The 12,372-nt window shown below is 41.2% G+C and overlaps 1 protein-coding gene across 3 annotated transcripts in view; it reads left to right on the top strand.

Moving 5' to 3' along the window:
• The window catches only part of Gdap2 (ganglioside induced differentiation associated protein 2), a 56,593-nt gene that overhangs the window by 8,498 nt on the left and 35,723 nt on the right, over window positions 1-12,372 (top strand). For all 3 annotated transcript variants that reach the window (XR_009594800.1, XM_021649385.2, XM_021649384.2), the window contains exons 2-5: window positions 327-566; window positions 1,344-1,483; window positions 11,803-11,956; window positions 12,207-12,295. Coding sequence is in view for 2 of the 3 variants with exons in the window: in XM_021649385.2 (XP_021505060.1) it covers window positions 391-566; window positions 1,344-1,483; window positions 11,803-11,956; window positions 12,207-12,295 (559 nt within the window). In the remaining variant the exon portion in view is untranslated. The remainder of the gene's footprint in view (window positions 1-326; window positions 567-1,343; window positions 1,484-11,802; window positions 11,957-12,206; window positions 12,296-12,372) is intronic.

The following is a 12,372-nucleotide window of genomic DNA, read 5'->3' as shown; positions in this document are numbered from 1 at the left end:
TGTAAAAGCAGATGCCCAGAGTGCTGAATGAGTAATCCTTTCGGAAAAGTAGAACTGGTGTGATTTGTGATGATTTTTAATCACAAAAGACACAGTTTCCTGAAAGGAATTTATTCTTATATAATCTCTCCCTGCTTATTCCCATATTTTAGGAGTGTTGTTGTTGTTGTTGTCCTAATAGACCAGTACAATGACTCTAGGCACTTAATACACTCTTGCTTCTTTCCATTCCACAGCAGAGTTGGATGTGTTGGCTTAGTAGATTTAAAGTAATATTGTGTGTAATAGTTGTGCTTTTGTTTTAAAATGATCCCTTCTCTCTTAAGCTAAAATCTCCAGGAATTGTTGAATTGCCGAGGCCTCTGGGACACAAGCTAAAGCTCCCATTCCATGGATCCCTTGGGTGCACCTTCCCAGTTTGTGGATGTGGACACCCTGCTAAGCTGGGCTGACTCGTGTGGAGATGAAGTAAGCTACTGGGACAGCACAGCCGAGACATCCCGGGAAGACACCGTCAGGTCGCCTTTTCTGTATAATCGCCACATTAATGGAAAAGTGGTTCTTTGGTAACTTTTTATTATATTTTACATGTGTGAATCCTCCTAATTTTCATCTACAGTTCTTTTTATTGAAGTCCTAGCACATTTGAAATGTTGCTTTTATAGTATAGCCTTATTGAACTATAGTTAAAATACAGTAAAGTGTACAGATTTAAAACGTACAGCTTAAATGTTGTTCTGTGTATGCATCCATGGAGCCGTCTCCACAGTTAAGACACTGATATTCCTGTCATCTTCAGAATTAATCTTGTTGGTTTGCCTGTTTTGGACATTTCATATTTATGAAATTCCAACAATAAAATATGTGAGACTTAACCCTGTCTCAAAAAAAAAAAAAACCAAAAATATTTGGACTTAGCATAATATTTTCAGTTGTAGTACAAAGTATCACTTTTTTTGCAACTTAATAGTACTCCATATTAAAAGCACACTTATCAGTTCCCTAGTTGATAGAGTTATATTCTTTTGGCTGTTATTATGACTGATTCTATTTCTAAACTCTTTAAGTCAACTACTCTCAACTGTGTAACATTCTGTTATAATGCAGGCAATATATCAAGAGGCAAATGGATGCCATGATGGTTCTGTGAATTCTGGGGTTGGAGCAGTTACAGTAAAGTGTGAGATGCCAGGTTAATTTGAGTCAGGCATTTTTCCCATTTCTACTTTTGTGCTGTTGCAAAGCTGATAGCGCAGAGATGGGAGGCTTCGGAGAAGTTAGAAACTAGGTCAGTTAACTCCCTCCTCTTTCCCACAATTGCTTTTTATCTGTTGGTCCCTCAGGAAAGGAGACGTGGCATTGCTGAACTGTACAGCCATTGTGAACACCAGCAATGAGAGCCTCACAGATAAGAATCCTGTGTCAGAGAGTATCTTCATGCTTGCGGGGCCAGATTTAAAGGAGGACCTACTAAAACTTAAAGGTGAGTGACCGCTCTTAGGCATGTTATTGCTTAGGGAATACTTTGATGTCTTCTACTGTGAAGAGGTGTGTTGGGTGTTAATGGAGAATACTACGCATATATAAAGCTGATTTCTGTTGTTGAATCCAGTAGCCTTTGCAACACCCACAGTGCATTAAATTAAAATTTTACTAGCAGTACAGCTTATCAATCCTGTGCTGAATTTTAAAATGACAGGTGTGCTGGCTACTTTTATATCAACTTCATACAAGTAGAATTATCAGAGAGGAGGGAACCTGAATTAAGAAAATGCCTCCATAAGGCTGGACCGTAGGCAAGCCTGTGTGGCATTGTCTTAATTAATGATTGAGGTGGGAGGCCTCGCCTGTATGGGTGAGGTTGCCCCTAGGCTGGTGGTCCTTTAAGAAAGCAGACTTAGCAAGCTGTGAGGAGCAAGCCAGTGAGCAGAGGCCATGGAATATGGAGGAGTGCTGAGGGGGCTGTTGAAGAAGCCTTTAATCAAACTAACAAGATGCCATAATAAATGTGTGGAAATTAGAAAGGATCTTTAAGAAAATAAAGTCCTTTGGTTAAAGATCACAGAATCGAGCCAGGGAAAATCCCTTACAGGGTACCCATGCATGTGCTCACCCGTACAGCGTAGAGTGAGATTAGAAACAATACGAGAGTAGAAAAGCAAGTATGATGTTACACAATTTCTCGCTGTTAAAGTTAATATTTACCCAAATACTTGGGAGTCGTTAGTGTTTAGCTGGGATTCTTGTTGTGACCCTGCACTGCACTGAGCATGTGACAGGAGACTCATCACCACTCAGGCTGAGCTTGTAATGGTGGTTCCTACCTCAGTTCTTAGTGCATAGCAAAAGTTTAATAAATATTTTGGATGAAAACAGTTAGTATCATATAGACCAATTGGCACAGTGGACATCAAGTTCTGATGCTGCAGGCGTTGCCGATAAGTTAATATACATACCAAATGGCATGGTGGACGTCAGGTAGCGGAAACCAAGTTCTGTTGTTGCTGCTGCTGCTGCTGCTGCTACCTGTTAGTTCTCTCATTTTATCTGAACGACCAGTGCTGACCTGAGGAGGCTATCAGTGGCCACTGAAGGTTCATGTGATACTGTCACCTTTTCAAATTTTTATTAAGGTAGTAAATGATTACAGGTTATGGCTTAATAAATTTATGATAGAAAGCTAGGGACAGATGTCAAATGGACCGACTGGAAATAAAAGCAAAAAATTGATAGAGATTAATATTATAATCTTGCATTAACTTTAGGCTGCTAGATAGGGTCAGGCCTGAGAAGCCAGTTTGACAGTTTGGCAGTCTTTCGTGCACATATGAAGTACTTACTATCAGTAGAATAACATATCTTCCACCCCACTTTTTAGTCAGAAACCTTAGGATTAACATGTCCCTCTTTTATTCTTCCCACAAAGTCTGTCATCAGGTCCTAAATTTATTGTGGCTTTATTTCTCTCTTAGCAGCCACTTCCTCCCTCCCTGTTAACTGATCTCCTTTTGTTTATTCTTCATGAAGTTGTTTACACACACTGACCAGTGTCTGTGTAGTAATCCGTGTAGTAATCTTGCTCCTCAATTTCAAACCATTTAGTGATCCTTAAGCTGGTCTCCAGTCCCCGAAAGATCTCAGTCTTTGGTCTCCAGTCTCATACTACCCTGGCTTTTGCCTTCAAAACTCAGTCCTTGAACCCAAAGGGTCTCTATGGAAACTTCTCTGTGGTTTGAGTTTGCTGTCTCCCTTTCTCTCGGCTCTTAACTCTCAAGTCTTGCCTGACACCTCTCCTGCAATGCACAGATTTTCTTTCCTTCAGAAAGGCTCTTCGTCACATAGAATGTGGTCTTAGACTGCAGTGTGATGCTTCCCATGTGTGCCCTAACCATGTTGTAAACTTATAGATTGTTACTGCTGTCCTGAGTACCATGTTGTGATGTTATAGATTGTTACTGCAAGGATGCTGTCCTGAGTAAAGGGTAAACTTGGTGCAGGCAAGAACTGCCCAGCAAAGATAATTGAAATACCCAATGATTTTAATTGAATAAACTCAAAGCTAATACTCTTACACTGCTTTGTTGCAAACAAACTATCAGTGCTAAGAGAGGCTGAGACCCCTGGGGTAGATTCTTTGTCTTTCATTGTGATGACAGTACTACCTTTTAAGAGTGATAAACTAGGGTACACCTAAAAGAAAAATTATTAGTGTGTTAGGTATTGTAGAAGGCACATTACTGAACAGTTCAAACATGTAGACTTGGCATAGAGAGGATTTGGAGGGAACACTAGTTACTCTTAAATACTCGAGAAGAAATGTTTTAAATGTGGAGGATAATAGCTATTATGTTGCTGAAATTCCTGATATATAAAATTGTGTTGCAATTTAATTAGAAATTTTTTTCTAAGAAATAGAGCTTTTTAAAAATAGATCCCAAATCAGTACAACTTTCTCACTTTGAACTTGGTTATTTTCATAAAACAAAAGTTCTGTGCATTGTCCTTTGTATTCCATTATAAAGAATTAGAGCATCGGAATTCACCGGGCTTCTTCTTCTAGCCCAGAGCACATACCCAGAGCCTGAAAAACAGGTCAGAGCCTGAGCATTCACAGTGCAGAGATGCTGGGATCACTGGGTTGTTGCCTGTGTGTTCTCTGACTCAGGTCTGAAGTGCGAGCTCTCAGGGGTAAGAATGCATGTACTGCACTTTCTGCTTGCTGTTTTCTGGTTAGCACTCTTTGTTCCAAGCATTCGGCAGCCTCTGTGTGTCATTATTGTGGGGTTAGGATTTGCAAAGAAGTGCAGTTGAAATGTTGCTGAATCATCTTTGGTAACTCACTTACTCAGTGCTCCTTAGTAGAACTTGTAGCCATGGACAGACATCACACTGGACAGAACTAGGACCAGAGGAAATCTTACTTAGTGAACTGTGTTTATTTTCAAACATTAAAAACACTTTCAGGATGATGTTTTTTATTATTATCATTAATTACACTTTATTTACTTTGTATCCCCCTGTAGTTCCCTTTGCATCTGTAATGTTGGCTGTGTGTTGTTTCCTAGACTCCGGTTCCCTGTCACCGTCAATTTGGTGTTTTTAGGACCAAACTGATAATCCTGTTGTGATTCGATGCCTCCCTTAAGACTGTGAAGCTGTCTTTTCTACCTATCGCTTCATTCATGTTTTCAAACTGGTGTTCTATAAAATAGAGATCTTTGGGTTATTGTTGTTGTTGGGTCTATTTGGTTAGTCTGAATTGCAGTTTCAGGTGGAAAGATACTGTGATGGTTTGAGAGAGAACAACCTCAAGCTCATATGTTTGATGGATGTTTGGGAAGGATTAGGAGGTGGCGTTGTTGGTGGAGGTGTGTCACTGGGTGTGGGCTTTGAGGTTTCAAGAGCCCAACCTGTTAAGTTAGTGATTTTTCTATACCTGCTCTAGCTCCCAAATAATGACACAGAGAGCTATTACGTTTATTCATAAGCTTCAAGCACTATGGCTGGGCAGATACTCATCTATTCTAATGCGATTGTGCTGGCCTGGTCTACATCCCAGCCATGTTTTCTGTTACCTGCCATCTTAATCTCCCTGGCTGCTCCTGCTCCATCTGTGTCCTCATGGCAACTCCCTTATGGTGACTTCCTCATAGCCATCTCTTCTCTCTCTTCTCCACCTGGGACCCATCCCCCCTGGGATTGCAAGTCCCACCTTTACTCTCCTCCCAGCTATAGGCTGTTCAGCTCTTTATTAATCAGTCAGAGGTGATAGAGAACAATTTTTACACAACATTGAGATGCGGTGCTTCAGAGAAATGACAATGCCCACATCCAGAATACAACCAGATCTCTGGGTACAGAAGTCAGCATTTGAATACAAGTACATAAAATCATCCCCCAACACTAGGCTATTCCCAGTTAACTCTCCCTCCCTCTACCTCCTGCTTGTGGAACTGATGTAAGCTTTCAGCTACTTTTCCAGAACCATGCCTATCTGCCTGCCTGCTATGCTCCCTGCCCTGATGGTCATGGACTCACCCTCTGAAACTGTAAGCTCCAATAAACTTTCTTCTATAAGTTGATATTGTAGCTGTTCTTTGCTGCTTTGTGAGTTCTTTTCTTCCACCCTTTATTCCCCCTACCTTCTCCTATCCCGTTTCACCTCTTAACACTAGATAGGAGGGAAACAAAGATAGAAGGGAGAGAGTATAAAGGTTAGGTGCCAGTTATCGCTGGGACTTTTTCTTTGGGGTACCAGCTCCCAAATATGACACAGAGACCTTTTATTTATTATGAAAGCTTGGCCTTCGCTTAGGCTTATGTTTCCAACTATTTATAGTAATTTACATCCTGAGAGGGCTTATTACCTCTCAATTTTAGTCCCAATACTGATTCATTCTCCATGTCTGGATGGTAACCTTGTATGTGATTCTTTCCCAGAGTTCCTATTTCTGTCTAGAAGTCCCACCTTCCTTTCCTGCCTTTGCTATAGGCCGTTTAGGTCTTTATTAAACCAATCAGAAGGTATTGGAGGAAATGTTTACGAAATATGCCGCCAAAGAATAACAATACCAACGTCCCAACTGTAATCAGATCTCTGCCAGCATTTGAATAATACAAAGACAGTCTTTACACAGTGTACAAAGAGATCATCCCAACAAGAGAAATTAGGAAAATCCCTGAATCTAATTTCTTTCCTTTGTGTCTTTGACCACAGCTACTAACAAACCACAACCAACTTCCCTAAATGACCATCAACCACCAACCCCACCTATTAGGGCTCTAACATTTATATAACCCCTGAAAAGTTCCCAAAATTCCAAATATCACACAACTGTGGAATTCATCTGCAGCTGGCAAAATCATTCTTCTGCCAGAACACGAGGTAAATCATAGGTACTTCAGACAGTTGAAAGCAGCCCCTCATCCCTACACCTGGGATTAAAACAAAAGTACAATTTTATAATTCTGTGTTTTGTGTTTTTTTAATTTTTATTTTATTTTTAATTACATTTTATTTACTTTCTATCCCCTCTCTAGTTCCCTCCCACCTCCCCTCCCAATCCCTGTCTTCCACCCCCTTCTCCACGCATGCCCCTCCCCAAGTTTACTGGTAGGGGAAGGTTTCTTTTTCTTCCTTCTGATTCTAGTCTGTTAGGTCTCATCAGGAGTGGCTGCATTGTCTTCCTCTGTGGCCTGGTAAGGCTGCTCCCCCCTCAGGGGGAGGTGATCAAAGAGCAGGCCAATCAGTTCATGTCAGAGACAGTCCCTGTTCCCATTACTATGGAACCCACTTGGACACTGAACTGCCATGGGCTATACCTGTGCAGGGGTTCTAGGTTATCTCCATGCATGGTACTTGGTTGGAGAATGAGTCTCAGGAAAGACCCCTGTGTTCAAATTTTTTTAATTCTGTTGCTCTCCTTGTGGACCTCCTGTCCTCTCCAGATATTACCATTTCCTACTTCTTTCATAAGATTCCCTGTATTCTGCCCAAAGTTTGGCCATAAGTCTCAACATCTGCTTTGATAGTCTGCAGGTGATAGTATACCTGACTGACCCCAAAAATTCTACCAGGAAACTCCTACAGCTGATTAAAACCTTCAGCAAAGTGGCTGGATACAAAATTAACTCCAAAAAATTAGTAGCCCTCCTAAGACAAAAGGGCCAAGAAAGAAATTAGGGAAACAACACCCTTCACAATAGCCACAAGGACATAAAGTACCTTGGTGTAACCCTAACCAAGCAAGTCAAAGACTTGTATGAAAAAAATTTCAACTCTCTGAAGAAAGAATTAGAAGAAGATATCAGAAGATGGAAAGATCTCCCATGCTCATGGCTTGGCAGGATTAACATAGTAAAAATGGCCATCTTACCAAAAGCATTCTACAGATTCAATCAACTCCCATCAAATTACCAACACAATTCTTTACAGACCTTGAAAGAAAAATTCTCAACTTCATATGGAATAACAAGAAACCCAGAATTGCTAAAACAATCCTCTACAATAAAAGATTTTCAAGAAGTATCTCCATCCCTGATCTCAAGCTGTGCTATAGAACAACAGTAACAAAAACTGCATGGTACTGTGTTTTTAAAAAAACCAAAATTCCAAAATTGTCACTACGTATGGTCATGGTATCTTGTCACAGTAATTTAAAAGTAAATAAGACATTTACCTAGTCTTCCAAATAAAGAGTTGGTTAATAGCAAAATTTCCTGGCTTTCTTGTTTTCTATAGTTTTGTGCATACAGTGTTCTGTTGATCATGTGTATAGTTTTCAGAGTCAAATATAATGTATGGGAAACAGTATCTAATTCTTGTGCTTTGGAGCAAGTCCTTGCCATCATCTCAATACTGTACCTAGTTCACCTGCTTTTTCTAGCAGTATGCTGCAATTCCTCTCTTGTTTTTCTGTTGATTTTTTTACTGAGGAAATGAAACCTTTCTCTACTCCATGGCATAAGAAGTTCTCACATGCTCTTCCTCTTTTGCCATCTTCCCAAACTATCACGATTCACATTAAATCAATATTCCTTACTAGCATTGTGGCTATATAAAACAGTCACAACTGTTAAGCAAATGCATTCCTATTTTTTTGTACTTTTTTCCTCCATGAAGTTACTAATTGACTTTATTTTATTAAAATAATTTTTTTGTGTCTGTCACACATTCATTTTCCACATTTGATACAAGGGTAAACCTCCTCTCAGTGAACGTCAGACCCTTTAGTCTTAAGTTTTTCTTCTAACCTATTTCTCCCTTGGTAGGGATCACTTGGAACTTTCCACTCTCTCTTTTCTTTCTAAATTGCTCTGTGCCTACTGCCCAAGCACTGAGTTTCACATCCTCCTAGGACATCACTTGTCTACCACATTAGATGCTGTGTTTTCAAGACGTCCTGCACTTTTTTTTTTTTTTGTCCTGTTCTGGCTGTCAGATTCTGGGAAGAATGACAGGGACAAACTGCTTCTATTTTCCTGCTTAATTGGAAAGTTGGTTGAAAGTCGAATTATAGTTTGGAAATTGGTTTTCTAAACTTGTGAAGGCATTTCTCCATTGTTTTTACTACTTTTTCCTGAATGTTAGAATCCAGACCAACCTACTGCTCAAACTATAATCTCTGAACCCACTCCTCAGCTTCAGACAGGGATCCTTTGGAGAGCATTGTCTGAATCCCCAGCTAACCAACCAGACTTCCAGGTTACTGGCTTGGGGAAATGAGTTTCCAACCTGGGACACACACAGAGCCACCTGTGGTTCTTGGTGACCACATCTCTCTTTCCTCCCCCTCTTCTCCACTAGCTACCTGCTAGGGAATCTGAGAGCCTGGCTGGTGGCATGTACTGAAACCTACCTCCTTCCTCGTAGACCTGTAACAAGGGTCTCTGCTGTGTAGGCCTGATGCCTTTATGGAGCATCTGCCTTGCCATTGTCTGTCTGTCCATGGTGCTAGGTAACTCTTCTAATAAACTTCACACCCCAATTGATTTTGGTGCCCCTTGTAAATCTAGCAGTCTTAGGGCTTCAGAGGTGGTTGGATGGGTAAGAGCGCTTGTTGCTCTTGCTCTGGTTTGGTTCCCAGCTCTGGCATGGTGGCTGACCGCCATCTGTAACCTCAGTTCCAGAGACTCCCTCCTCTCTTCTGGCATCTGTGGGTGCTGCATGCATGTGGTCCACATACAGGCAAAAACACTTTAAAAGTAATGAATCTAGCAATTTGAGACCTTTCCATTAGAAAGCTGATGAAAGTCTTATTTTGAAATTTTTGTGTTACCAGTTTGTTTTAGGAAGCTTTATCGTTCCATCTTTATTTGTGATGTGCTGAAATTTCATAGTGGGTTGCCTCTGTGTAGTTTGCATTTTCTTTTTGCCACCCTGGTTTCAGAGGTCCACACATAAGAAATGGGTGACTGTAATACACCTGTCAGTTGCACTTTGTCAGCAGTTTGAGTGCTTAAATAGCCAAGCACCGTGACCCACAGCTATAATTCCAGCATTCAGGAGGGTGAAATGGGGGAGTCCAAGTTTGAGGCCAGTCTGAGCTATATTTAGTAATATATAGCCAGCACGGGCTACACACAAGATACCACCTTAAACAAACAACAGGCAGATGAGTATAACACACATGCTCCTGTTAGATACAGAGTGATAGAGGCTAAAGAAAGGCAGGCGTCTCCAGAAGCAGATGTGTTCTTTAATCAGAACAGCTGAAGGTCACAGCCTCTGCCCATACATGCTGTGGGGGTTTTCACTGGACAGAAAGGGGCAGCAGTGTGAGAGTGATTTAGGGAAGATTTTGAGGATGAAGAGTCGTCTATCTGCGGGTTGCTTCCGGCTTGGTCTGTGGACTGTCCATCAGAAGCTTCCACAGGTGCTATCAGTCACTCACCTTTGTCCACCTGAGGCCTTTAGGTCACTGACCCTCCAGACACTGCGTGTTAGTGTCTCAGTCACTCCTCAGACAGCAACGCCCAACATCACTAACACCTGAGGAATGTGGCCTCAGTTTTGGGAAGTTTCTTGCTTTTCTTCCACATTTCTCTCTCTGAAGAAATAGTATTGCATGTTATATTTTCTTGGTTTGTCTTTCAATTTTTTTGATATCTCTTAATTTCTTTTCATTTTGCTCTCTGCATGATATCCTCAACTGTAGTTTCAGCCCCTATTGAACTTTCCTGTTCTTACAGTTTTTAATAGTATGTGGGTAGTTTTCTGTCCTCCATGTATATTTTACAACAACGTTCTGGTCTTGACTCGAGGCCCTGCATCTTCTCGCATGTCTCTGAGAGTCATGTTTCTAGTGTGAATACTTTTGGTCATTTTGTCTCTGCCTGTTGTATATCAGGAGTTTTGTCGACTTCTGTTTGAGTCAAGGACTTCTTCGCTTCTCAGTGGTCTGTAAGTGTTAGTGGCATCGAGGAGGAGCTGAAAAGCCAATGAGGCATGTGTGCCTGCGTGCATGTCTTACTCGTTTGCCTGTTTGTTTCAGGTGGTATGTTGTGTAGCCCGTGCTGGCTTAGACTTAGTATATCAACTTGGACCCCGTGTATCGTCCTCTTAAGTGCTCGGATTACAGGTGTGGGTCCCTAAGCTGCTGACAAAGTGCAGAGGATGCATGGCTTGTGGATATTTAGTTCTCCTAGTTCTGGGATCTGGAAGTCTGGAATCGGGATGGCAGATCAGGATTTTCTGAAGCTTTCTAGACCTCTTCACAGTCTAGAAAGCAGAAGCAATCTCTGGATTGTGTTGGAAAGATATTAATCCTATTTGTGAGGATTCCAGCATGATCTTGTCTCATTCCTCTCACCTCCCAAAGACACTGGTCTGGATGCCATCACATGCTACAGTGAGGTTTTAACGTAGGAAGTGAGAGCTATGCAAGCATTTACTCCATAACAGCAGAATTATTGGGTTTTGATCTTAGGTAGAACAGACATCCTGTGGTTTTATTGGGCTTATTTAATTATCACACTCAACTTGACCTTTGTCTTTGGCCTTGAATATGCATGTTAGACAACCAGGTGGCTAGGCATTGTCCTGGCAGCTTAAAACACCTTAACTGAATCCCCTGGGGTTCTGGATTCCAGAAACTCTTGTTCAACATCTCCTGGGAATAATCATCTGTTCTGTAAAGAAGTCAAAACCTTGCTGAGCAGGCTTGGGGAGGGCTTGTAGTTTTGATTGACTATATACACCTGCAACCTCAGCCTTCTCTTCATAGTCCCATATCACAGCATAGTCTGAGAAGTAATTAGTAGTCTTTCTAGTGTTCTCCAGAAATAACAACAGCCACTGCTGCATTGTGCATTTTGCATAACTTAACTCATTTGATCTTACAGGCCAGTGGCTCCCTTACATAGGAAATCAAAGCACAGTGAAGGCATGAACATACCCAGGATTCTCACACAATACTTCGGACTCAGGAGTTAAATGAAGCAGTTTGCTTTCTGACTCCGCCCTCCAGCACATTCAGCTTCATAATGCTTACCCCATTTTACAAGCTGCTAGATTTTTCTCCTTCACTAAGCTGGTTACCCATAGTCCACTGACTTTTGTCCTCTTGCAAACCTGGATGATGATTCTCTGCTCTGTGCTGTCCCCATTTTGTGATGTAAGATTATACTTATACCTGCTGTCCTGTCTCACTGCCACGAGATCAGAAGCAACAGACATGGATGCTTATATTCAGGCCCATTTTTAAATGCCATTCCTCATAGTTCTTAATGCATTGTTTTATGCTTTGCATATTTGTGTTTCCCTGATATTTACAGGCTCTTTTGTGTCCCTGTTGTTCTCAGGTTGCCGAACGGGCGAAGCAAAATTGACAAAAGGCTTTAACCTAGCTGCTCGGTTCATCATTCACACAGTGGGACCAAAGTATAAGAGCCGGTATCGCACCGCAGCAGAGAGTTCCCTGTACAGCTGCTACAGAAACGTGCTTCAGCTGGCAAAGTACGACCTTTCCCCACACACTCTTAAAGCTCACTGTGCAAATCAAACTCCGAAGGGCTCAGATATTATCGCTCAAGCAGTGTGGTCAAATTTTACATTAATATAACTATCAAATTATACAGTTGAGTTAACAATTGTGAATTTATTGGTGGAGTAGGAGAGACCCAGACTTGCATTTTGAAATTACTTATGGATTATGTATGTAGAGAATTGTTTTAGTACAATTTTTGAGTTTTCTGTCTGATTGCAGAGAACAGTCCATGTCTTCTGTTGGCTTCTGTGTCATCAATTCTGCAAAGCGGGGTTATCCTCTAGAGGATGCTACACACATTGCTCTTCGTAAGTAATGCTGGAGGTGCCACACATAAATCAAATTCTGAAAATGTTGATTACTAGATAAGTTATAATGAAAGAAC

The sequence above is a fragment of the Meriones unguiculatus genome, chromosome 10 (genome assembly GCF_030254825.1).
Source record: "Meriones unguiculatus strain TT.TT164.6M chromosome 10, Bangor_MerUng_6.1, whole genome shotgun sequence".
Classification (NCBI taxonomy): Eukaryota; Metazoa; Chordata; class Mammalia; order Rodentia; family Muridae; genus Meriones; species Meriones unguiculatus.
This window is presented reverse-complemented; position numbering and strand designations above follow the sequence as displayed.